Source organism: Sciurus carolinensis, chromosome 13 (assembly GCF_902686445.1).
Source record: "Sciurus carolinensis chromosome 13, mSciCar1.2, whole genome shotgun sequence".
Taxonomy (NCBI): Eukaryota; Metazoa; Chordata; class Mammalia; order Rodentia; family Sciuridae; genus Sciurus; species Sciurus carolinensis.
Window position 1 is genome coordinate 83,152,164 of NC_062225.1, and position 27,319 is coordinate 83,179,482.

General features: G+C 38.9%; 1 protein-coding gene across 1 annotated transcript in view; it reads right to left on the reverse strand.

Annotated features, from left to right (window-relative positions):
• Positions 1 to 12,292, reverse strand: part of Ddx1 (DEAD-box helicase 1) — a 38,704-nt gene extending 26,412 nt beyond the window's left edge. Inside the window, exons 1-8 of the mRNA XM_047522903.1 lie at positions 12,189 to 12,292; positions 9,380 to 9,431; positions 9,033 to 9,096; positions 8,072 to 8,101; positions 7,237 to 7,333; positions 5,210 to 5,257; positions 580 to 663; positions 290 to 373 (exon numbers count right to left, since the gene is read on the reverse strand). Coding sequence (XP_047378859.1) covers positions 290 to 373; positions 580 to 663; positions 5,210 to 5,257; positions 7,237 to 7,333; positions 8,072 to 8,101; positions 9,033 to 9,096; positions 9,380 to 9,431; positions 12,189 to 12,204 — 475 coding nt within the window. The 5' untranslated portion in view covers positions 12,205 to 12,292. The remainder of the gene's footprint in view (positions 1 to 289; positions 374 to 579; positions 664 to 5,209; positions 5,258 to 7,236; positions 7,334 to 8,071; positions 8,102 to 9,032; positions 9,097 to 9,379; positions 9,432 to 12,188) is intronic.
• Positions 12,293 to 27,319: the final 15,027 nt, after the last annotated feature.

Genomic DNA, 27,319 nt, shown 5'->3' on the forward strand with positions numbered 1-27,319 from the left:
TCTAAGAATGAGAAACATCTAAGCAGTATGTGTGGATGTACTCATACATATTAACTTCACCCTGACGCCATCATATTCTTATCTTACTCCCCCTAATTTCACACTACTATAACATATGAATTTTTTAGTTCAAATCTTTCTTGCAATAGAGTGGGGTACACACAAATTCCATTTCTGGGACTCTAAAATATAAACCATCTATGGTTAAGTCTATTATTTTGTTTCCCCAAAATAATAAAATGTTAACAATCCATGAATATAAATCAATCAACTTGTTTACTTTACTTACCTAGGTCTAGGGAAGCCTGCATGGTAGACCACCCAACTCTGCACAACCCTTGATCATGACAGGATACTTCATAGTAGTGTTTCCCTGTAAGGGCAAAACACTTTTTAGGTGTAAATCACATATATGACTCATTTACTACATAATAACAATGTGTATATACCAAATGAAGAACTCAAAGTCATTTTTTACAATTAAAAATCTCAGATCCTCAATTTAAAGTAACTTCAGGGAAATTCATGTGTTGACAAGAGTTTCAAAGAGTTAGACAAGGAAAAATGCTGTCTGCATACCTTTCATTAACCCTTTAGTGGCTCTGCATCCGTGCCATTCCTTTACTTCTCGACTTTGGCAACAAAGACCATCTGACCCAATTGCTGGATTTGAGAAAAAACACAAAAACATTTCCGTTCAAGCTTTATAAATCACGCATTGTGAAAGAAATATCTTAAGTCTGACTAATAATTCCTTCACTTGTTACAATGTTCCAGAAACTTGAGACTTGCTGATTCCTAGCAAGGCTTTCCCTAAAACTAACTGCCCTTATGCATCATCTGGAAGTCCTTGGCCATGTTGAGGGCTAGATTCTGCACTGTCATCTGTTAAAGAGGACAAGATTTTATAAGAACACATCTAGAAAAGAGTCAACAGGCCCTAGCCTGATTGCACTAATAGTTGCTCCACCACCAGCACAGATGTGTTTAGGCAATCATTCTCCAGAGTCCTTTAAAGAAACTGGCACTCAAGCAAAATGCAGAACCCATCCATCATTTTTAGCCCTGATTTTATGCTGACATTAAACTTGAGTGGCCACTATATTAAAAGGTAACAGGAATTGTTTCTGGTTTGTCCCCCAATCCACAGACCCAGAAATCATAATGGGAAAGTAGGAAAAAGAATATAAACATGTATATGTTACCATTAATATTATGGCTCTAAAACATAAGGCTCATAAATACCACTGTTGGTTACCAAGACATCCACATAGTAACTGATTAGTGAGATCAAGCAAAGATTTAGTTTTTGTCTATATTGCAAAAAAAAATATATAGCTTCCACTCTGGTTCATGTCTGCAACTCATATTCAGTACCTGAATACAGAACAAAATTTTTTTTCTCCTTTTTGGTATTAGAGATTGAACTCAGGGGCACTTAACCACTGAGCCACATCCCCAACCCATTTTACTTTTATTTTAAATTTTGAGACAGGGCCTTGCTTAATTGCTGAGGCTGGCTTTAAACTTGCAATCCTCCAGCCTCAGCCTCCCAAGTCACTGGGATTACAAGCATGCACCACTGTGCCCAGCTGCTGCAGAACAAATTTTTAAGAAATCACTTCATCACACATCTTACTTCACTTTTCAAAGATTAAATTATTCAATGTATAAATCTTTACTCATAATATGATAATGAGTTATAAAAAACTTTTAACTTTTAAAAAAGTTCTCTAACAATGACCTATTCTTAAAATTTTTATATTTAAAATTCCTTATGCAATATACAAAATTTTATATAAGTGGCATATGGTAGAAATTAGCTGTTTTGGTTTTTTGTTGGGGGTTTGTTTTGGCATGATTCCTCATCATGTCCACTTTACATTTCTTGCATCTTACTTTTCATGGTCATCAACAGCAGGCGAACATCTCCCAACTCTACATTCTGATTCATTCTTTGTAATGGTTGCACAGTAGTCCTTGGATAAACCCTAATTTGGGGTAACTGTCCTAGCAATAGCATTTACTTTGTTGACAGTTGTTTTTTCCCATTACAAATAGTGGTTCAACAAACAGCTTTGTACAGTTATGTTTGCATAATGGTACTTTTATTTTAATGAGAATAAAAAATATGTATCTTTAATTTTTGCTTTTTTTTTTTTTTTGGGTGCTGGGGATCGAACCCAGGGCCTTGTGCTTGCAAGGCAAGCACTCTACCGACTGAGCTATCTCCCCAGCCCCCTTTAATTTTAATAGATAAGGCCAAACTGCTTTCCAGAGACGATAATCCCTAAGTTGGTCACCCTTTTGAATTTTTGCCAATCAGATGGGTATTAAGCAACATCTCACTTTAATTTGCATCTCTCTACTACCTATGGGTTTGATACTTGAATATTTACTGATCACTTGAATTTGTTTTGCTAAGCTAGTTGCCTATTCAATATCCTTTGCAAAGTTCTGTTTTTTTTAATTTATTTGTTCTTTTTATACATTACAGTAGAATGTATTTTGACATATTATACATACATGAAACATAACTTCCCATTCTTTTGGCTATACATGATAGGGAGTTACAGTAGCCCAGTATTCAGATATGAACATAGGAAAGTAATGTCTGAATCATTCTACTGCCTTTCCTATTCCCATCCCCTTTCCATCCCTTCATTCGCATTTTCTTTATCTATTCATCTGTTGAAGGGCACTTAGGTTGGTTCCATAGCTTATCGCTTGTGAATTGAGCTATTATAAACAATGATGTGGTAGCACCACTATAGTATGCTGATTTTAAGTTCTTTGGGTATATACCAAGGAGTGGGATAACTGGGTCAAATGGTAGTTCATCCCAAGTTTTCTGAGGAATCTCCATACTACTTTCCATTCTAGAGTGGTTGCACCAATTTGCAGTCCCACCAGCAATACACAAGTGTACCTTTTTCCCCACATCCTTACCAACATTTAGTTACTTGCATTTTTTTTTCTTAGTAGTTGTAGATGGACAGAATGCCACTATTTTATTGATTTTTATGTGGTGCTAAGGATTGAACCCAGTGCCTCACACATGCTAGGCAAAGCACTCTGCCACTAAGCTATAGTCTTAGCCCTAGTTACTTGTATTCTTAAAAATTGCCATTCTGACTAGAGATGAAATCTCAGTGTGGCTGTAATTTGCATTTCTCAAATTGCTAGATATGTTGAACATTTTTTCATATATTTGCTGACCAATTGTATTTCTTCTTCTGTGAAGTGTCTGTTCAGTTCCTTTGCCCATTTATTGATTGGGTTTTTTTTGTTTGTTTGTTTGTTTGTTTGATATAAAGTTTTTTGAGTTCTTTATATATCTTGGAGATTAATTTTCTATCTGAGTGCAGGTGGCAAAGATTTTCGCCCATTCTCTAGACTCTCTCTTCACATTCTTTTTTTTTTTTTTTGATTTTTTTTTAGTTGTCTATGGATCTTTATTTTATTTATTTATATGTGGTGCTGAGAATAGAACCCAGTGCCTCATGCATGCTAGGCAAGAGCTCTACCATGAGCTACAACCCCAGCCCCTCTCTTCACACTGTTGTTTCCTTTGCTGTGAAGAAGCTTTTTAGTTTGATACCATCCCATTTACTGATTCTTGATTTTACTTCTTGTTCTTTAGGAGTCCTGTTAAGTAAGTCAGGTCCTAAACTGACATGATGGAGATTTGGGTTTACTTTTTCTTCTAGTAGGCACAGGGTCTAATTCCTAGGTCCTTGATCCACTTTAAGTTGAATTTTATGCAGGGTGAGAGACACAGGTTTAATTTCATTTTGCTACATTTGGATTTCCAGTTTTCCCAGCACCATTTGTTGAAAAGGCATCTTTTCTCCATTGTGCGTTTATGGAGCCTTTGTCTAGTATGAGATAATTGTGTTTATGTGCATTTGTCTCTGTGTCTTCTATTCTGTACCACTGGTCATTTGTTTTGGCAACAATACTAGGCCGTTTTTGTTACTATAGCTCTGTAGTATAATTTAAGGTCGGGTATTGTGATAGCTCCTGCTTCATTTTTCTTGCTAAGGATGGCTTTGGCTATTCTGGGGCTCATTTTTCCAATAAATTTCTTGACTACTTTTTCCATGTGTATGAACATCAATGGAATTTTAATAGAAATTGCATTAAATCTGTATAGTGCTTTTGGTAGTATTGCCATTTGGTCAATATTAATTCTGCATATCTAAGAATATGGGAGATCTTTCCATCTTCTAATTTCTTTCTTTAGCATTTTTCTTGTAGAGGTCAGGTCTTTCACCTCTTTTGTTAAATTGAGTCCCCAACTTTTTTTTTTTTTTTTTTTTTTTTTTTTTGAGGCTATTGTGAATGAGGTAGTTTTCCTATTTTCTCTTTCAGTTGATTCATCACTGATATATAGGAACACAACTGATTTATGGGTGTTAATTTTATATTCCTTTGCAGATTTTTCTTTTTGCTTATATCTTTCTTACCAAAATTAATAAAACTTTATCTGCTGACAACAATGAACCTTTATCAATTTATGATGATTCCTCATCTTTCATCAACATTCCAAGTATTCTTTCTATAACTATTACTTGTCTACTACCTTTTTATGGTATCTTCTTCATATTTAAAAAAAAATTATACAAATACTTCTATGTTTTCTTTTATAATTTCTGAGATTCCTTTTTGGGTTAGTAATGTTCCACCACTAAATTATGCATGTGATTTTCTATACTTCTATATGTACACACACTCTCACACACACACACACACACACACACAATGTTCCACCACTAAATTATGCATGTGATTTTCTATACTTCTATATGTGTAAACACACACACACACACACACACACACACACACACACTTTAAATCTTAAAATCATATGGAATTTATTTCTCATTCTGATATGAAATAGAAGTCAATTTTATGTTGTTCCAGATGGATCATCAATTGTGCCAACAGCCTTTATTGAATAAATCCTTTTTTCCTACTGAAATGAAATACTGTTTTTTCTTGCATATTAACTGAGATTTATTTCCATTACATTCTGTTGTCTAGTCTTATTTCAGTATTATATTGCTTAATTGTAGCAACTGTTTTCCAATATATGGTAAATTAAATCATTTATTATACTTTTTTCATAATTTTCTTGATTTTCTCACATACTTTTCAAAAGAAAGTTTCTGAATTACAAATGAGCAGGTAAAATCTATCTACTTACCAAAAGCAGATCCTCTGTCATATGGATTCATTTGCCATTTGTTGAGCACTAAACCAATTGAAATAAGAAAAGTTACCCAGAAACATATGAAATTAAAAATGCTCTAAAAGAAAAAAGCACATATTTTATATTTTATATGATATCTTAATTCCTCTAGATTCAATATGGTCATATACACATTATTTAGAACATATAAAGTTAGAGCTGTTTTTATTAAAGATAAAAGTAAAATTGAAAATTAAAATGTGTCAAAGATAGTAATCACTGGCTTATCTAGGTCTAAATTCTTATCTCCTTACTTGATTCAGTGCACTTTTTATTAGGTGGCACTGACCTTTGTCCTCGCTCCTACTTAGATGGTTGGTAAAATGAAGTTTAGTAAGTAAGCATACTGACTTCAATCAATAGCAATAACTGGTCTGTATTCCAGAGTCTAATGAATTACACTTTTATTATTATTAAAGAAAAACCAAGTCCTTTATCTTAATTCAATATCATATTAAAAAATTATATATTTTTGTTTGTTGTGTTACTGAAATTTTCCTTTTCTAAAACATTTTAATAGTCTATGGATTAAGAATTATAATAGCTAAAGAGAACCCTATTTTCTAGTCCAACTTCCTGCTCAAGGTAGAAATTCTTTCTAGATAGTTTCTGATCAAAAGATATTCAGGGGTCAGGGCTATAGTTCAGTTGGTAGAGTGCTTGCCTTGAAAGCACAAGGTTCTGGGTTCAATCCCCAGCACCGCAGATAAACAAACAAACAAACAACAACAACAACAAATACAACAACAAAGGAAAAAGATACCCATCACTGGCTTAAACTTTTGGCATAATGGAGAAATACTTTAATACTTCTCTGGAGGTTCTCTCCTCCACTGTTGGCTCAATCTGGGTTTTAGGAAATACTTAAGTTAAACAGAAATCATGCAGATTATTATTATTATTATTATTATTTTTGGTGCTGGGGATTGAAGCCAGGGCCCTGTGCTTGCAAGGCAAGCACTTTATCAACTGAGCTATCTCCCCAGCCCACAGATTATTTTTAATTTGTCCTGGTCCTACTTTGTAGAATTATTTTCTCTGCAGATCTCTTCCACAAGTTAACAATTACCCTATCTCCCTTTTATATTTCTCCATGTTTCTGTACCTATGTTTATTTCTCACAGGACATGATTTTCAAACCATTACCATTCTGGTTGTCCTGCTTTAAAAGAATTCTCTTTTATTATCACCTCCCATAAAGGATGGCATACAATTGTGACAAGTTTAGAAACTATCTTGAATAAACCAATAGTCTAAATAGTTATACCCATTTTCTATCTCAATTCATTTAGAAATGAGTTCTATGAACTATGTAACATTGTTACTTTCAAAGAAGCAAAAAGAAAAATGTTGATATGCCCATTCACTCTACTTAAGCTTGCTATTTTGTCACAATCCTATTTTGTATCAGGAAACAAGTGACTTTGAAATATAAGTTTTGTTAAAAAAAAAAAAAAAACACAAATTAACTAAAATAGAACAGAATTTAGATAGTGTTTAACAAAAGCAACATAATATAAAATGAAGGTAAGATTGTTCATGGCACAAAAGAACCAGAAACTTAATAAAAGAACCAACTGAAATAGAACTGAAAAAATAATTTATATGTTTTAACTTTTTGAGTTCCTTCTTTTTATAAATTATTTGTAAAATCTTTCTTTAATATTTCCTTTGCAAAATGTACCAATTTAATATTAGACATAAAAAATTAAAATGTTTAAAAAGACACAAAGATAACTAAATGTAATTTCAAACTTCCAGTCTTTTCTCAAAGAAAACACTATTCTTATGTTAAGAGGGACAACATTTCACTATTTAGGCTCTAAATGGCAATGTAGCACCCCTGTTTTCCAGGGCACCAAATTCCAATATCACACTGCAGGTATTGGCAAAAAAAAGACAAACCAAACCTCATACTTCTAAATGTCAGAAATGAGAATAAATGATTTACACAAAAGAAAATAACAATTTACAAAAATTACCTGAAGCACCAGTTTTAATTGTTGTTTTTCCTTTTTTCCCTTCCTGTTGGTCTTTCAGAGTTTCATAAACTATCTGTATAACTGGAATACTGAAAGCCTATCAAGAAAAAAAGTTCTTTTTATTAGTGTTCAGATATTAGTAAGTTAATCATCAATATAAAGTTATCCATGCACATTGAATAATTACACGCATTCCAGGTTGCTGCTCTGATTTCATTTGCCCAAACCCAAAATACCAGTAAGATAACAGGGAGTTACTGAATGAAGAAAACAGAAGGCAGTCAATAGCCCAAAACATAAACAGTAAAGACCCTCAGAATAAACCTAAACTAAAAAGTATCATCTAGTCTGACAAACTGTTTCTCTAGTCTACCCCAACTGTAGATTAACTAGTGTCTGAAATCTCTTTATTACTAAGCCACTGCATTAAAATTCTGAAATGAGTCTAAACACTAAAGATACCATAACTCTTCCAAGACCAGTTTAAAACTATATTCTTAAAGCATACTCTTGTAGATCTTCAGTTTGCTTAAAACAAAAATATCACTCAATGGCAAGCCATCAATTGCTTATATTTTGGAGATGGTTGTTTTTGGTTTCATTTGGTTTGGTTTTTAATATTTTTTTAGCGTTGATGGAACTTTAATTTATTTATTTATCTGAGAATCAAACCCAGTGTGTCTAATATGCTAGTCAAGCACTCTACCACTGAGCTACAACCCCCAGATTTGGAGGTGGTTGTTTGAGTAAATATTTCAAAATAACAGCTATGGTTCAAAGATACTTTAACAAAATTCAGCTCTTAATTAAATTGAAATGTTAAAGTATTACTTACACCAGTTTTTCCACTTCCTGTTTCTGCAGCCTGAATTGGGGAAAAAATTGATTTACAGTAAAACTGTCAATTACAAAGATCAAATTAAAATGAAATCATGTAGCACTCTTTAACACTTAACTAGTTATCTTTATAACTATCTTTATAACCCAGACTTCCCCCAGATACCTTTAACTATTGCCAATACAATTCCTTAAGAATCTGCTCTTCCTTTTCTTTCCATTGCTTCATCCAATCGAAGTCCTCATCATTCTAATATGATTATTATGACAGTATCCTAATATTATCTAACCCCATAGAGAAATACTACAATCTGCTCTAAAGTAGGCTTCACAAAAACCTGATTCTAACAATGTACCACACTTACTTAACTTCCCACACTCCCCACTGACAACAAATGTCCAAATTCTTTAACAAGATCCTGAAGCAAAAGCCCCAAAAATCTGATGTACAATATTATTTCCTATTTTACAAAAGCTACATCTCCCACCCAGGAATATGCATTTTATGCTACCATCTACCTAAACTACTCCAGGAACATATGCTCCATTCTCCCACCTACTGGTTTTGTTGAAGCGTCTCTCTTCCATCTTCCCTTCCTCTGACCTTCCTCTGAGCAGGCCCTTACGATCCCTCAAGCTGAAGGATAAATGGACTTCTACTAGAATCCTGTGGTAACCATGCATCTCCTGAGCAGGTGTCCCATTCTCTTTTATATGACATTTATTTCTGTGCATGTTTTACTGCCCCTACTTGGTTTAAACTTCTCAAGAACAACGATTGTGTCTTTTTTCTCTTGTGTCCCCACAGTTTCTATTCAATACTTTGATAGCATATGTATCATGAATGTTTGTAAATAAAATTAATTTGGTAAAAATATCATTCTTAAGCCTATGGAGTTCTTAAACTGGGCTACACAAAAAATACAAATACACCCCCTCAGAATCAAATTTAAACCTACCATAAGTACATCACCTCCTCCTAAGATCAAAGGGATGGATTCAGCCTGGATATCAGTTGGCAGGCTAAAAGAATCACATGTGAAGAAATTTAGTTTTTAAAAATCACCTAAGCTAACTAAATCATGTCAAATTATAAACCTAAAAGAGAATTTTATTGGTAAATGCTACCAATTTTTTCAGCTAGAAATATGCCCAAGTTAAAAAGGAAACATTCCATAATTGAAAGAATCACCAGAAAAATCATATATCATTTTCCCAACTATAATAAAAAATATGTGATAAACTCACTCACTGTTTAAATGATAAAACACCCTTGTTACCATGCACTTAGATTCTATGTACTTACAGCCAATCCATCTCTTCCACAGCTTGTGCAATCTCAGGCATAACACCCATCTCTGAAAATAAAGAATAATTTTTAAACCCACAGATACTAAACTTATCATAAATAATGTTGCTCTTAAGATTCCTTTCATAGAACTGGGTAGAATTTAAAGCATGGCTCAGTGGTGTCAACCTACTAAGCGTAGCAACTGCTAAGAAATGTCTGATGTCCAAGTTCTGGAGACAGACTTGAGTTCAAATTCAAACTTCCAGATAGTAGCAAGTGATCGTGGGCAAAGACATAATCTGTTTTCTTCACACAAAACAAAGCCTATAGGACTTACCTTGCAGGGATGGACATAGGAAGATCAGGGATAATAACGTAATACATCTGGCACATAGTAGTCACCAGTGTCCGTTTACCTCCTACAGGACTAGTGAAAAATTTGCCAGTTTGGGTTCTAGACCAGAATCTTAGTGGCTTCATTAAGTGATAATATGGCAGTTAGGTGCCTTGGCTATTTCATGACCATTTGAATACCCTCAATGATCTGAGAAAAATGAACTGCCCATGTGTATTAGCAGCAATAATCAAAATTCTGGTTAACTGAAGAGGGAGCTGCCAATGGTGGAAACTTGGGCAATTGGAAACGTGAGCTGAAGACCAGTTCTGTTCTTAACTCTGCATACATTTAAATAATTCTACATCAAGGCCAGTCCAAAATGAATTAAGTTTTGTCATTTTATCATTTCTCGAGGGAACTTTCTCAAGTGTATAGGAATAGTTAGTTGGATTACCTCAGTTTTCCTTCCATATGAGAGGGGTTTTTAAGTCTGAATTAATAATATGCAATTTTTTTTTTTCGGTACTGGGGATCAAACTCAGGGCCTTGTGCTTACAAGGCAAGCACTCTACCAACTGAGATATCTCCCCAGCCCAATAAAATGCAATTTTTATTGCTCTTAGTACAAAAGTATGTGCCACTATAAAAATGAATAAAACTTAAACTTTACCAAGCCCCAGAAATATCCAATTTTAATATTTTGTAATTCTTGACAGTTTGTGAAAATGCATAAAGCTAATATAAAAAAAGAATATAATTATTTATAAAACAACATGTATTTCACATCAGGTGAGCAGAATCATCATTTTCAAAAAAGAAAGTTGTCACAACCTTAAATATCCCTAGGAAAATCCAGATAGAGAAGTTAATCTCCATCTAAGAATAGAGCTTTCTAAGAATTACCCACACTAGAGTTCAGTTATACTCTCACTCTTAAAATACAAACTGCTTCAAAAAAGGAAGTGTTGGTCTTAGATATGCCGTATACACAAGCTGAAGCTGCTTATAAAACTTTTATATTGGAAAAGGCAACCACAAACTGCTTTCAGCAAATCCCAGATAATTTCTTGACCCATTTTGGTCATATGCTCTGCATATTTTCTTTAAGGACTTTCATCAGTTACAGGAAAAGCAGGAATATTCATGGAATTTAATTCTACTTTTGTCTTTATTTCATAATTCCAGACTCCTCTCCCAGTTCTTCACCCAAACATTACTGAAATTTGTGCACAACTCCCAAAGACGTGCACCTTATAAAAATAACAAATTAGAACTACTCCACAGATCTTGGCTCCAAAATTGTATTGGGTGAGAATTAGGAAAAGAAAAACAGCAACCACTCTAAGTAGATTTCCCCAGGACTCCAATTAGATGTGATTTTACTAATCTGAAATTCTCTCACATGACTAGAGATTTGGAATTCCTAATATTCTCACAGGAGAAAACTGAAAAGCATACGATACTATAATATCTGATGTCATTTTAACAGGTTAAAAAAACTAGGCCTAACAACATATGTATTGCTATATAAGTTTATCATATTTAGTATGTTTAAGGTTCATTAGAGCTTTGTAAAAACTGTAGTTGTATAAAGGGAGAATGATAAAGGAAGAGGGACGTCCAGTGTGGTGGGCACAGGCCTGTCTGTAACCCCAACTACTCAGAAGGCCAAGACAGGAGGATGTCAAGTTCGAGGCCAGTCTGGGCAACTAAGCAAGAAACCTTTAAAATAAAAAAATAAAATAAAATAAAGAGCTGGATATGTAGCTCAGAGGCAGAGCACCCCTGGGTTCCCCAAGCCAAATCAAATCCTGTTTGGAATAATGGAGTATCATAGGCAAATAAATTCACAATTTTCAAATTGGGCTAACTTATGCGTGAGTGAAAATGCTTTCCCACTGGCTTCGACATTTAATGTCAATGTTGATACAGTGTCGTCTAACAACAAATAAAGAGCAGGTTCGCCTTTGGGATTTTTTTTTTTTTTTTAAGCTTTGGAAGGACCTGAAAACAACTGAACGGAGACAAGATCGTCATTTTTCCAAATAACCCCTCCCCACGCACTGCCGCTTTTCGTCCTGGCCAAAGCCCGATGCGATGCAGGCAAAATCTGGTTCGCACAGCGCCAGGGCCACGTCAAAGAGGCAGGAGTCTGGCCACCCGCGGGCAGCGGGCGCAAGGCCGCCGCCGGGTACCCGCCGCCCCGCGCGGACTGGCAGGAAAGCCGAGGTGACACTGGTGGAAGAGAAAGCATCTGGGAAAGAGCAGGGACAGGGCCGTCCCCGCATCACCTGGAGAGAAATGCCCTCCCGACCCCGGGCCGCGCGGACCCGGCCTCTGGCGGCACCACCGACCCGGGGCCCCGGGCGCTGCAGCGAGCTGCGTGCGCCCTGCAGTCCGCCGCCGCCCCCAAAGCTCCTGCCCAGCCGCCGCGGGGCCGAGGTGTGCAGCGAGCCGCCCCACCACCCCCAGCTTCTACCAACGCACCGGAGAAGGCCGCCATCTTCGCCTGTCCTCCGCGGCTTGGCTCGCTGGCTCCCTCCTCCCTACTGACACCGCGGGCGCGGCAGCGCGTGCTTCCGGCCCTCGGCCTTCCGCGTTCCGAGTCCGGGCAGGGACGTGGCCCCGGGAGAACGGTTCCGAGGGAAGAAAAGACACCGGGTCAGCCACAGGCAACCCTGAGCCCCAGCGCAGGCCCGGCGCGGCTGGACTACGCCCTCCCGAAGTAGCCAGGACCGGTCACTGGCGGTCCTTGTGGTTACCAGTTCTTTAGAGCAGGCCACGTGTATTCAGGATCACTTTTCCTCAGCTGAGGAAGCAGATGTTCCAAGATTAGGGTCAAACCATGGACCCAGGCTGATCTGACAGCAAAACTGCCCTCCTGGCTGCCTCCCTCAGTCCCCCAGCCTCACTTCGATAAACAGGACTTGGTGGCATAGGAATGGCCTGGAGGGAATGTATTGACTTCATTGCCCAGAGAACCAAGACTAGTGAGTGCCTGGCACCTACTAGATATTTGTTACGTATTTTTGACGGAAATAAGTAATGATTTAGGCCTCCCTCCTTTTCCTTCAAACGTGTTTGAGGTAGCTTACATAATTTCAGGTTCGACTTCCAGGTAGTTTTGGCTCCTTTCTCTTTGCAGAAAGATGGTAAAAGTACACGAACGATTAATTCTTCCCACCACCCACTCTGCCAGGTAGGTAATAGAATCTTTAGATGTGCATGCTAAGAGTCAGGAAAGTTAGTAACTTATCTAATACCACAGAGCTACTAAATGACAACCTGGGATCTGGGCCACATCTGCCGTCTCCAGGGCCCATTCTGTACTCTTTATAGTCTGCCCCAGAATATCATGGAGAAAAGTGAAACCCTCAGACCAGATACAGTTAGAAATACAAATTTGAGAGCCACACTCCCTGGACTTGAATTCTACCTCTGCCAATTGCTATCTGTGTAGTCTTGAACAAGTCGTGAAATTTCTCTGGGCTTCAGTTTACTCAACTGTAACAGCAGGGATGAGTAATAATAGTATCTATCTCATAGGATTGTTAAGAGGATTAAATAAAATATATAAAGCACCTAGAACAGTGCATAGCACATGATAACAATATATGTATTATCCCTATTATTACTATTGCAAGTAATAGAATTTACTTGAAGGTCCAAAAGCCAGCGACAATACATTCAATACCTCCAGTTTCACACTTACAAGGGGCATCACTTACGTTATATTCCATATTCTTGTTCCGTTTTACATAAATGGTACCTTGAGGGTTATGCAATGTAGCAGTTCCAAAAGGAAATCTGAAATCACCCTAAACATTCACCCGAAACATGAAGATACCAAAGATGCAAACAAATAGAAAAAGTTTCTCCAAAGAAAGTTTTGAAGTGCTGTTGTGCTTTTCCTCTGTCAAGGGAGAAAGCAATTTTCAGGGTCTACTCGGGAGTTTGAGCCTGAGGTGACAGAAGAGGAAAGAGAGAGAGAGAGAGAGAGAGAGAGAGAGAGAGAGAGAGAGAGAGAGAGGTGTGTGGGGGGGAGGGGTTGGCAAACTGCATTTCCTATTACTGTGAAGGATACCTGTGATTCTTTGCCCCCCAAGGGCTAAACAAACCTATGGGAAATGAGCTTGGCACTTCTCTCACAGGGAATATACATAAAGAGAGCTTTCTAGAGAAGCTGAATTGTTCAGCAGACAGACCCCCTCAAAGACCCTGTTGTTCCTGTATCATCCAACTGGAACAGAGATATCACCCACTTTGGGTGAGTACCACTTGGAGGACACCAGCAGAAGAATCTCCAAGACTAACACAAAATATGCCCTTTGAGGGAAAGAATCAGCCTTGAACATGACTGAGCCAGGGAACAGCAGAATCAAATCACCATGGTCCCAGCCAGATGGAGTTGGGAACCCCACTCAATAGACTTCATTCCTCCCTGGGGATCAGAGACAACAGCTGATGGGAAAGGGGAGAGCAGAGAAGACTTATCTCTACTACATCAGAGCTCTCAGACTTGGAATAGGCCAAATAGGGGAGGAAGAAGCTGTGCCTTGGTTAAAATTGTGAATCTAGACCATTATACTGGACTTGAGGTTGTAACTGTGTTAAAAGTCATCAAATAACTTTTCACTAGCTGAGAGTGACCAGAAAAGTTCTAATAATGCTGGAGACTTCATTTAGATCAGCAGAAAAAAATAACCCATAGAAACTATTTTAAGATAATCAATGGTATTTTCTGTTTGTGCCCTGTGAAGTTCAGCCCATTTAATATACTGCTCTAATAATTATAAATGTGTGTGTTTCATGATACCCTCAATAATGCGAATTGGAACATAATTGAATTGGCTCCTTTTGTTGGCAGGTAGGTAAGTCCAGGTAAAGAAATACCAGGTGATCTCTTCATGAAACCAAAAGTAAAGGTTGGGTGACCCCCCACTAGTAACATGATTAGTGGGGTCCAGTGTCCCCAGAGCAGGCTGATTAAATGGGTGCCTACTACCACAGATTTCTGTAATCGCTGCCTTCAACTTCTTTCTCTGGATCTTGAATCCTGTCGTGATGGAGTTTTCCATCAATAAGCCTGTTCCTCTCTGCTGCAGCTCTTGGTTGGCGAGTCCTGCAGCCACCCTCTTTAGAATAGAAGAAACCTACTTCTCTATGTCCAGAGGAGGACTCAGTTAGGTGGGAACATGGCTGCTAGTAGGTGGCACCTAACAGCAGCTAGATAGGAAGAGAATGGACTGACTTTTAAAACTCCTAATTTGGATTTGCCTCCAACATTTCTTTCTTTAACCTCATGATAACCCCACATTTCTTGTAATTGCATGTTTTGGACTCCACTAATCATGCTATAGTGCAACTTTACCATAATAACCATGCATCAGAGAGACTGTGTTATGTATTACAAATAAGCTATGATATAGCCCACTGCAGAACAGATGGTTTTGCAAAGACAGGCTTTAAAAAAAAAGTCCTTCAGATACCCAGGACAGTGCACACCAGATGAGCCTTATCTAAGATCCTGGGTTGGTCACTCAAAGGCTACACACAGTCTATGTCTTAGTCCATTTGTGCTGCTATCACAGAATACCTGAGACTGGGTACTTCATAAAGAACAAAAAGGAGGATAGGAAGGAGGAAGATGAGGAGAAGATAATAACCTTTTCAGACTCCTCTGTAATGAAAGACAGCCTTGAAAACCACTTCTGTCTAGAAGGATGTAAATGGTGATACCAGGTTGGTACTTCTAGGAGCGCTCTGTAAAAATAAAGGGAAAGCTTTCTTCTTCCTCCCAGAAAGGCAGCAATGAGCCATGAAAGGTTACTGCACACTAAGGTTACTGAAGCAAAACAGAAGGAAACTGGACCTTTAATGAAGATGGTGAACTAAGTGACCAGCCCACATCTCTTTTCCCCCAGATCTCATGTGGCTCACCGATGCCTTACTTAAATTTCTTTAAATTTCCTCTTGCCTGTAGCCGAACACATTCCTAAGAAGTACGGAAAAGAAAGAAGACAAAACATTTATCACTATGGATGTTGTGTAATGAATCTTTCAGAAAAAAATTTCAAATGGTCTATGATAGAGCAATAAGTAACCCATTATGGTCAGAAGGAGGAGACATTGGCCTGGGTCCTGAAAGCACCCTAAAACATGATCCTTTGAGCAGGTGTGATGGAGCACACCTGTAATCCCAGCTACTTGGAAAACCGAGGCAGGAAGATTGTAAGTTTGAGGACAATCTGGGAAATTTTGGGAGAACCTATCTCACAATGAAAAATAAAAAGGACTAGGTATGTAGCTCAGAGGTAGTTGATCCCCGTTACTTAAAAAAAAATCCTTGAATATATGGTCATTTCTTCACAAGTAAAAATGAAAATGAAATATTCTATGTGTGGTGAAGGACACGACCCAGGCCAGGGAACATAAACCAAAGTACATTATTTGCTTTGTCCCTTCATTAACGCCAACTCCACCACCAGTTCCTAGCCCCAATTTTTGGGAATAGATAAAGCAAGCTGCTTAAGGATTTAGCCACCAAGAGGAAAGAAACAGCAAGAGAGAGAGATTGTTTTAATATAAAAGAAGTTGAGTAGAAAATACAATATCTTCATTATATAACCCCCTACTCAGTCCTTCTTACAGTCATGCTACAAACCCACCCATCTTTTCACACAAGTAACAGCAGTCTTCTCCTTCCTTAAATGCTGTCCATGAAGTTTGTCTCCAGATTCACGTGATAGGAGGGAAAAACGTCTCAAGAATACTTGCTCTGGATCTTGAATATGATGGTGTCTCTCAGCAGAAAGCCCTTTGCCCTCTGCTCCAGCTCTTAGGTGGCAAGTCTCCTGCAGCCACTGTCCTTGGAGTGGCACACCCGATCCTCCATGTGCAGCCACCTGCTTCATTTCAGCCTCAGAACCTGCCACTCTCTTCCACAAACGTTGCTTTCCAGTAGGTCAAACTGCATAGCAATTCTTGCATACAGAGTGCCTTGTACTGCCATGCATTTTCTTATGCTAGTAATTTCTTGCTGTGACACAGCTACCCAAAATTTCATGACTCACTGCAACAACCAGCTTATTTGCTCAAGACCTGTGGGTCAGCAGTTGGGTGGGATTAGCTGGATGGCTCCTCTTCTCCCCATGGCATTCCTGGGCTTTGCTCAGTTGCATTTAGCTGGTGTCTCAACTGGGCTGGAAAGTCTGAGAAGACCCACTTCCACGGGTGGTGCCCCAGCATTCCCACAGAGGGCCCTGCTTTCTCCGTGTGGTCAGCTTGGACCTCCTCACAACAGATAGGTACCAGGGAAGACAGACTTCCTATATGGCTGCTGGGTTCCACCAGGATGTGTTCCAAAATTAGAAAGGAGATGTGCATATCTCTGATTAGTCTTGGAAGTAGTACAGTGTCACTTCTGCCAATTCTCTTGGGCACAGAGCCCAAACTCATGGGGAGAAGAAATATACTCTACCCCTCAACACAATCAATGGCAAAGAGTTCGTGACCATTTATTATAAACTTTCCTTGTATAATATATTAGGTATATTTATTACATACCTACCCATAACACCTGTCTCCTTGGTAAACTGAATCAGCCAAGTGAGTACCTTACCACAAATCCTACTACCTGAATGTTGATTTCTACTTCTCCTTAAAATATGTAATCTTTGCTGGATAAATGGCTATCCAGAATAAAGGCTCCTTTCTTTCAGGCTTCCTGTAGCTAGATATGGCCTGTGGTCTGGCCAGTATGTATGTATGTATGTAAACAGAAGTGTCAAAGGAGACTTCTGGGAAATGTCCCTAAGGGAGATAGTACCTGGGATTTTAGATTTCTTTCTCTTTTTTTGGTACTAGGGGTTTAACCCAGGGGCACCTAACCACTGAGATGTATCCTCAGTTCTGTTCTATTTTTTGTTTTTAGACAGGGTCTCACTAAGTTGCATACGGCCTCACTAAATTGCAGATGCTGGCTTTGAACATACTATCCTCCTGCTTCAGCCTGCTGAGTCACAAGGTGCCACCACACCTGGCATGTCTTCAGATTTTTACAGGAGATATGTGGGGGTTTCTGTCCCACATAGCCATAGTGAATCCTATTTTACATATCCCTGCTAGTTATCTATTTCTACAAAATAAATTGTTCCAAAATCCAGTGACCTTTACAAATAAACATTATCACTTGGAGCTTCTGTGGAACAGGAATTCAGGAGCAGTGTGACTGGGCAGCTCCACTGGGAGTCCCTCTTATAGTGACAGTCAAGCTTCTTGCGAGGAATGCAACCATCCAAAGATATGGCTCGGACTGGAGGATCAGCTTTACGAGGTAGGTCACGCACATGATGTTAGTGGGAAGCCTGTTTTCCACATGCCATATGCCTCATCTTGGACGACTTCACTGCTGTCATGATACGTCTGCTGGTGCCTCACCCCGACTTCCCTGCCGACGCGAGCAATACTAGCTTACAAAGCAGAATGAGCAATATCTTCTATGGCATGGTATGGCCATCAAAGTCACACACTGTCACTTCTTCAGTCTCTTATTGGTCACATAGGCCCATTCAATGGGGAATCATCTTAGAGGCAGGCTACCAGAGGCCCCTGCCTCCCTGACAGACCCCTGATTCTGTTCATATAGCAAGCAGTAATGCAGGAACAAGCATGTTCATAAAGCATCCTCTGGGGTAAATCTTGCTGCTTTCAGATGAGCCATTGCGACCGCTCAACTTGTTGGCTGAACTATCCCTGTTTTTCATAATTTACCTGACTTAGTGATTTGGACATGGAGAGGCTCACATTTAAATATCCTCCTTTCTGCCCGATATTTCCTGCAGCTTCTGAGCTGAGCAACAATATATTGAATTTTATGTTTTTGTCAAAATAAGTTGTCAGGAACTGGTCCAGATCTATTAGAATGCAACATGATTCCTGCTGCCCTGGCATTCACCTGATGGTGCAGGGACCAGAGGGGGCCTGGCCAACAGACATAAATCCAGAGATCTATAACTCTGTATCCCCTGAAGAAGTGGCCATAAAGTCCTTCACTCCAGATATATAGAGGGAGGGAGACAAAGGGCGGCCTGGAGGAGTTTCAGAGGGACTGTAAAACAGAAAAAGAGATCTTACTAACTGTCAGTCTCATTATAAGCAAGCCAGGCAGGGGCATGATTTGTGGCCGGGTGCTGCCTGGCTGGCAGGCATGACCATGGCTCTCTCCCCCATGCCCGCCATCTTGAGTGCTCATCAGCCCCTGTGAGTGATGTTGACGACTCCTGGGGAAATGGTGCTGCACTGCGAGTCAGAGCGAGAGAACGCTGCCTGGAGGTGTGAGCGTTGGGGAAGAGTCTGTGCGCCCCACACGTTCTGAATACAGCAGCCTGGAACCAATCAGGATCGCGACTTCCTCGCTGTGGGAGGCAGCCATGTTGCCTCTGCTCACAGAGTTGGGCTTGCTTCTTCTGCTTCCCACCCAGGGTCCTCATGCACTGCACCATCTGCCTGTGACACTGATCACTGGGTTTTGTGTTAACTTGTCTTGGGAGTATTTTAGCAGCTGAATCAGGACAACTTACTATATTAAAAAGGGAGGAGATAATTTCTAAAAAGGTCAAGAATTCTTCAAAATGCCTGGAAACAATAATTCTGCATATAGAAATTTATACTGCCTGGTACCTAAGGATTCTTACAATCCTAAGAATGGGAATTTGCAAAGGCTGCTTCAAGTATAGCTCTGAACAGTGATGTTCCAGTTGCTATGACTGCATTATAAATTACCCTAAAATGTGACTTAAGACATTCACTTCTTTTGCTTATCCACTCTGTGGGTGGGGGACCTGGGACAGTATGCAGCAGGAATGGTCTATCTCTGTTCCACAATGCCAGGAGGACCTCCACTGCAAGACCAAGGCTGGAGGCTGGAATCAGAAGAGTCCGTCACTCACAGTTGATGCACTTATCAATGGGGTCCTAGCTGAGGCTGTTAGATGCCATAGCATCTCACATGTCTGGGCCTTCGCACAACACAGTGGTTGTATCAAAAGGTCAGCATCCCATGGGCTATGTGGTCTTTAACAGCCACACTTCAGACCAAGAAGTGTCACTTCCTCTTCATTCTATTGAGACAATTATAAAGGTCTCCCACTTCAAGGACAGATATCCTGTATTCCAGATATATTCTTTCTCACCTCCATTGTGAAGTAGCAATCCAGTTTCCTCCTGGGGGTCAGGATCAACTACCCAACCCAGTATAGTAAGTCCCTTCTCTGCCCGTTGGTTCAGAGATCCCAAAGTGACTGGGGCAGTCCTAACTTCCCATAGGTCGGGATTACTGCCATGTCTTCTGGGGGAGTATTCCTCCCTTTGGAATTAAGACATCCAGGCTAGCAGAGCATGAAGTTAAGAGGAAAGGAAGTGTAAGTTTGCTAATAGTCTTCTAGAGGTGACAGTGCCCCTCCTGTTCCTCCCATCTCTTACATTGATCTGTGAACCACGGTTATGGGAGAAACAGCACCACATGTTAATCACTGACTCAGAGCATATGGTTAGCTTTGGGAAATGCGACCTGCCACAGTGAATGTATTCCATCTGCTAACTTGGAAGATGCCTCTGCCTTGGGAAGAAATGGAAACATGGAGACCTGAGAGTGAGCAGGCCCTATGTGTTAGTGCCCAGGATACCTTTGCAAGATTCTTTACTTACTGGTCACCTAACAAAATATATATTTTTCAGGGTTTAATAGTTTTTTTTTTTTTTTTTTTTTTTTGGTGCTGGGGTTTGAACCCAGGGCCTTGTGTTTACAAGGCAAGCACTCTACCGACTGAGCTATCTCCCCAGCCCCAGGGTTTAATAGTTTTCATAATTATTTTCTAATTTTTTTAATTAAAATATTTTTTATTTTTTACAAACACATTTTGATTCATTGTACACAAATGAGGTATAGCTTTTCATTTCTATGGTTGTACACAATGTAGATTCACACTACTCACATAATCATACATATATATAGGGTAATACTGTCTGTTTCATTCTACTGTTTTTTCATCCCCACCCCCTCCCACCATCCAAAGTTCCTTCATTCTTCTCCTCCCCTCGTCAGCCCCCCCATTATATATTGTCATGCACTTATCAGAGAAAACATTTGGCCTTTGGTTTTTTGCGCTTGGCCTATTTCATTTAGCATGATATTTTCCAACTTCATCCATTTACCAGCAAGTGTCATAATTTTTTCTTCTTTATGGCTGAGTAATAGTCCATTGTGTATATATAGCACAGTTTCTTTATCCATTCGTCAATCGAAAGGCATCTAGGTTGGTTCCATAATCTAGCTATTGTGAATTGAGCTGCTATGAACATTGACGTGGCTGCATCACTGTAGTATGCTGATTTTAAGTCCTTTGGGTATAAACCTAGGAGTGGGATAGCTGGGTCAAATGGTGGGTCCTTTCCAAGCTTTTTGAGGAATCTCCACACTGCCCTCCAGACTGGCTGTACCAATTTGCAACTCCACCAGCAATGTATGAGTGTGCTTTTTTCCCCACATCCACGCCAACACTTATTGCTTGTGTTCTTGATAGTAGCCATTCTAATTGAGTAGATGAAATCTTAGGGTGGTTTTAATTTGCATTTCTCTAATTACTAGGGATGATGAGCACTTTTTCATATATTTGTTGATCACCTGTGTATCTTCTTCTGTGAAGTGTCTATCCATTTCCTTAACCCATTTACTGATTGGGTTCTTTGTATTTTGGGTGTAAAGTTTTTTAAGTTCTTTATAAACTTTGGAGATGAGTGCTCTGTCCGAAGTGTGTGTAGAAAAGATTTTCTCCTACTCTTTAGGCTCTCTTTTCACATTATTGATTGTTTCCTGTGCTGAGAAAAAACTTTTTAGTTTGAATCTATCCCACTTATTGATTCTTGCTTTTATTTCTTGCGCTGTGGGGGTCTTGTTAAGGAAGTCTGGTCCTAAGCCAATGTGATGGAGATTCAGGCCTACTTTTTCTTCTATTTGGTGAAGGGTCTCAGGTCTAATTCCTAGATCCTTGATCCATTTTGAGTTGAGTTTTGTACAGGGTGAGAGATTGTTTTTTTTTTTTTTTTTCTTTTTTCTTTCTTTATTTATTTTTTTTAGAGAGATAGGGGTTTAATTTCATTTTACTGCATACGGATTTCTAGTTTTGCCAGCATCATTTGTTGAACAGGCTATCTTTTCTCCATTGTAAGTTTTTGGCACTGTTGTCTAGTATGAGATAACAGTACTTATATGGGTATGTCTCTGTGTCTTCTATCCTGTACCATTGGTCTACCAATGCTGTTTGGTGCCAATACCATGCCGTTTTTTTTTTGCCCTATAGTAGAGTTTAAGGTCTGGTATTGTGATACCTCCTGCATCATTCTTCCTGCCCAGGATTGCTTTGGCTATTCTGGATCTTTTGTTCTTCCAGATGAATTTCATGATTGCCTTTTCTATGAGAAATGTCATAGGGATTTAAATTGGAATTGCATTAAATCTGTATAGCGCCTTTGGAAGTATGACCGTTTTGATAATATTAATTCTACCTATCCAAGAACATGGGAGATCTTTCCATCTTCTAAGGTCTTCCTCAATTTCTTTCTTCAATTTTTTGTAGTGTACATTGTAGAGGTCTTTCACCTCTTTGGTTAGATTGATTCCCAAGTATTTAATTTTTTTTGGGGGGGGGGCTATTGCAAATAGTTGTTTTCCTCATTTCCCTTTCAGATGTTTCATCGAACAAAACATATGAAGTGCCTCCTGTGCACCCTAGCCTGTGGTAGTGCTGAGGATACAGAGAGAAATAAGACATGCTTTGCTTTCAAGATGATCTAAGTTCTTCTAGTGAGATAAAATGCTCTGCTGCAGGGGTGGTGTGGAACCTGGAATGTCTCTGTGGCTTCTTTCTCCAGAGGCTCTCTTCTGTCCAAGGCTCCCCCACCTACATCCTCTTTCAAGCAAAGTGGCCTCCTTATGGCCACTTAGAAATCCAAGAGGGAGGAAGCTGAAGCTGCTGGGCTTTCTCAAAGCCTGAGCTCAGCCCAGATTCAAGGGGAAGAGACACAAGCTCCACCTGTTGTGCTTCTCTGCCACAAAGGACTACAAGGACTGGGACACTTGAAGTCCTTTAGTCTAGACTCCCTTTCTAGTTATGTGACAGAATTCTAAACCTGCCCTCTTAACACCTCACCCTACCCCACTTTTTATATGAGATATCTTGCCTAATACATGCTAAAACAGAATATTTGTTATGCCCCAACTACTTGTTTGAAAGAAATTTCAGCTCCATATTCAATTGTTTATACCAGTGATCCTCAAATGCAAGCAGGTCAGCATTATTCCAGGGAGCTCTTGCCACCACAGTTTCCTAGATCTAGTCCACAGGAAGTTGTGTCTCCCAACTCTGGGTGAAGCCCAGGAATGAGAAATTAAGAAGTTCTCTAGGTGATTCTGATGCAGGAACCACATATAAAGAGCAAGGTTATTTTAGAATATTGTTCTTTAGGACTCACCAATAGGGTCATGTTGATTTTGTGCCTTTATTCTTAGATACCATGTTATTTCTTACCTCTTGAACCCTCAAAGGTAAAGCTAATCTCGTAGGGACAGATTTTAATCAGTAATCTATTGGAATAGGGAAGAGGGTCCAAAGTGAACTGAACTCAACTTGGGAGAGGGGACCTGTGAGGCTTCAACAGAGCCAGAGAAGGGAAAAATTATAAAGGTTGGTCAGTGTAAACACTGACCAGACTACCTGCGTTTGCTAGTTGACAATCAAAGTTAGCATTCCATCTTCCCAGAGCCTTCAGACAGAGGTCCTACCCTTCCTGGCAATTGCATTTCAAAGGAATGGCTTTCAGGATTTCAGAGAGACACTCTGGAATTGTCAAAGAAACATGTACATCTCAAAGGGACAAAGGAAGGATCACAATTGTAAACCATTTTTAATAAATGCTTTAAGAAAGGGGGTGGAGTATTGGCTAGAAAAAAACAGTACATACTTCTGGTAGACTTGAGCTTAATTAAGTGAATGCTTGAAGGGTTAGGACCATACAGTCTGACACTAATCTGACTACTAATAGTTGATCACTATTGGTGTTTATGTCTTTAAATCGGGAAAAAATAGAGGGTGGATAAAATCATTTGTGCTGAGCATTTAGTGTTTTTTTAAATGTTTCCCTTAATTCTATTTGTTGTTTTTAGATGTCCATGACAGTAGGGTATATTTTGACATATTATAGATACACGGAGTGCAACCGATTCCATTTTTGATCCCGTTCTGTGGTTGTACATGATATGGAGTTATATTGGTTGTGTAAATCATATATGAACATAGGAAAGTTACATCTAATTCATTCTACTGTCTTTCCTATTTCCATCCCCCACTCTTCCCTTCATTCCCCTTTGTCTGATACAGTGAATGTCTATATTTCCCCTCCCTACCCTCCTTTGATGTGGGTTAGCATCCACATATCAGAGAGGACATTCTGCCTTTGGTTTTGGGGACTGGCTTATTTCACTTAGCATGATAGTCTCTGGTTCCATCCATTTACCAGCAAATGCCATAATTTTATTCCCCTTTATGGTTGAGTAATATACCATTGTGTATATATACCACATTTTCTTTATCCATTCATCTGTTGAAAGGTAGCTAGGTTGGTTCCACAGCTTGGCTATTGTGAATTGAGCTGCTGTAAACATTGATGTCACTATAGTATGTTGATTTTAAGTCCTTTGGGTATAAGCCGAGGAGTGGGATAAATGGGTCAAAATGGTGGTTCCATTCCAAGTTTTCTAAGGAAACTCCACACTGTTGTCCAGAGTGGTCGCACCAATTTGCAGTCCCACCAGCAATGTATGAGCAAACATTTTCCCCCCACATTCTCGCCAACAATTAGTTACTTGTTTGTATTCTTGATAATTGCCGTTCTGACAGGAGTGAGATGGAATCTTAGTGTAGTTTCAGTCTGTAGTTTTTATAGGCCAAGACTGAGACCTAGCCAAGAAGAGGACCCTGGCTAATGTGGGTGAAGGGGAGAATCTTGCCAGACTCATGCTTTATTTTAGGTCCCCAAGTCCCATTTTTACATTAGGAAATCAAGACACAGATAGATTAAATAATTTCGGCAAGGCCTTAGAACTAGTTCATCACAGAGCCATGACTCAAACTAAGGTTCTTGTGACTCTAGAGTCTGTCCCAGAGGCAGGGGAAGCTTCGAACTAAAAGATCCTACGAGTCAAAACTCATGGTGGGGAGGTGTAGAACAAGTGACAGTCTATAAATGTACACTGACTGCATTTGAGTTTTTTTTTTTAATTTATTTTATTGTAAACAAATGGGATACATGTTGTTTCTGTTTGAACATGGAGTAACTGCACACCATTTGCATATTTGCATTTGAGTTTTATTTCTTAAGTTCAGTGTAAATTCTAGAGCAATTTTTAGCATATTGATACATTTGGCTTTAACATACTTTTTTTTTTTTTTTTGCAGTGTTGGGGATTGAACCTAGGGCCTATCTCCCTAGTCCCTATTTTCTTATATCACAACTTAAATTTCATAGATTTGTGTCTCCCCTTAAATGTCTTTAAAATTTTCTTTAAGTTAATTCCTTCAGGACTTAGATTGCAATGTTTCTTTTAAAAATAATTTATTTCATGTTTGTATCAGAATATAATAATTTTAACTTAAAACTATAGGAATTTCACATTAGGAACATTTTTTAATTGAAATCTAAAATGATAAGCATTTCAATAGGAAATAGTTTACCACAAAGGAGCTAAAACCAGTTTCAGTGAGAGATTCAATAATTCTTACCTTGTTTTGAATTCTTGGTGCTTAATTTGGCTTTCCCACACTGTAGAAGTCTGGTCTGATATTTTAATAACTTCTCCATTTCAGTTATTACTTTGTGCTATCAAAACACATTATTAATTATTCCTCAGATGCATTGAATCCTTGCTCTTTTGGCTAATATTTCTACTGTAGTCTTTTCATTAGAGGAAACTCAAAAATAAACTAAAGAAGTTGACCATAATTTCACTATAACAGTAAAAAGGGCTAGGGATATAGCTCTGTTGGTAGAGTGCTTGCCTTGTAAGCACAAGGCCCTGGGTTCAATCCCCAGTACCACAAAAACAAAACAACAACAACAACAACAAAATAGTATGAAAAAGTTCAATTCACAAATGGACTACTTAGTGAGAGAAATGTTTGTGGGGCCTACAGTATTTTGCAGGATAAAATAATTTTAAAGATCACAGTTGGTCTTTTAAATTAACAAGGATTTATCTATATTAGATATTTATATATTTATTCATCATCATATTGATGACCATGAATAAGTCATGCAGGCAATACAAATTTACTCAGGACCTACCTTCAAGTTGGGTTTACAGATTTCCTGTCAATAAAGAATTACCACCTTTTGCTTTTGTAGTTGTCCTTTGAATTTTTGAATTTCTGGCGTTATTTGACACTCTCTAGGCAAGACTCTGGACTTGACTGGTAGTCACTGTAATAGGAAACACTGTGATTTCACTGAACTTGCTCTCGGTTGGTGACACACGATTCTCAGTCATTTGTAAAATTCCCTACCAAATATTCTGGGGGAGCCCCAGAGGTGTCTGGTACAAGTCAGCAAACAAGCACTAGTTCCTTCTGGACTCTGCCAATTGTCTCCCCTTGGAACCATTGTTGATCTGCTGTCAAGGCTGAGCTGTCTGTGAGCTGCAGAGTTATTTGCGGCAGTGAAGAAGGCCTGCCCCCTTTTTGCTTCCCTCGGCTAGATTCAGAGTGTTTCCTTTCAGGCAATTTTTCAGACAAGACATCCTTATAAACTCCCACAACCAACCAAGAGTGCAAACTGAAATACAAAAACAAAACCGCAGCTTTAAAAATGAATCGATGATCCTGCCTGGTAGCATCTGCCTGTAATTCCAGCTAACTGGGAGGCTGAGGAAGGAGGATCACAAGTTCCAGGCCAGCAGTGGCAAATTAGAAGAGACCCTGGCAGGGTGCCCCTGGGTTCAATCTCCAGTACCAAAGAGAGAGAGGGGGGGGGGGCTTGTAAGAAATTCTGAAGAAATTCTGAGGTCACCAGTTTTTAGGGATGTTTAGGGAACCAGATGTCCAGAGCTTTGATTTCAACACTGAAAACAGAGGTAGGATAGAACAGGGAGACTGGGAACAAAGGCTGGGGCCTACATAGAGAGGAACTGGACAGTTGTTCACAAAAGAAGTCCTACATAGTATCCATGAATACTTAAACACTGCACGAAGAAAGGAACCACCATAAGCCAAAGTGGACAGGGAAGCAATAGAGCCTCAAAGGCTTCAGGTTCTATCATTCAGATTCTATCATTAATATTTTATAATACTTTATTATATATCTTTCCATTTATTTATTCTTTACCCTATCCATTAATCCCCTTTAGTTTTTGATGCACTTCAAAATATATAACAAATCATCTATCTTTGCTTTTAAATAAAATAAAAGAAAAATATATTCTAATTCTTAGTCAATAACTGATAAATTACCAATGTATTTTTAGCAAATTTTTTGGGGGGGTCGGAAATTGAACTCAGGGGCACTTGACC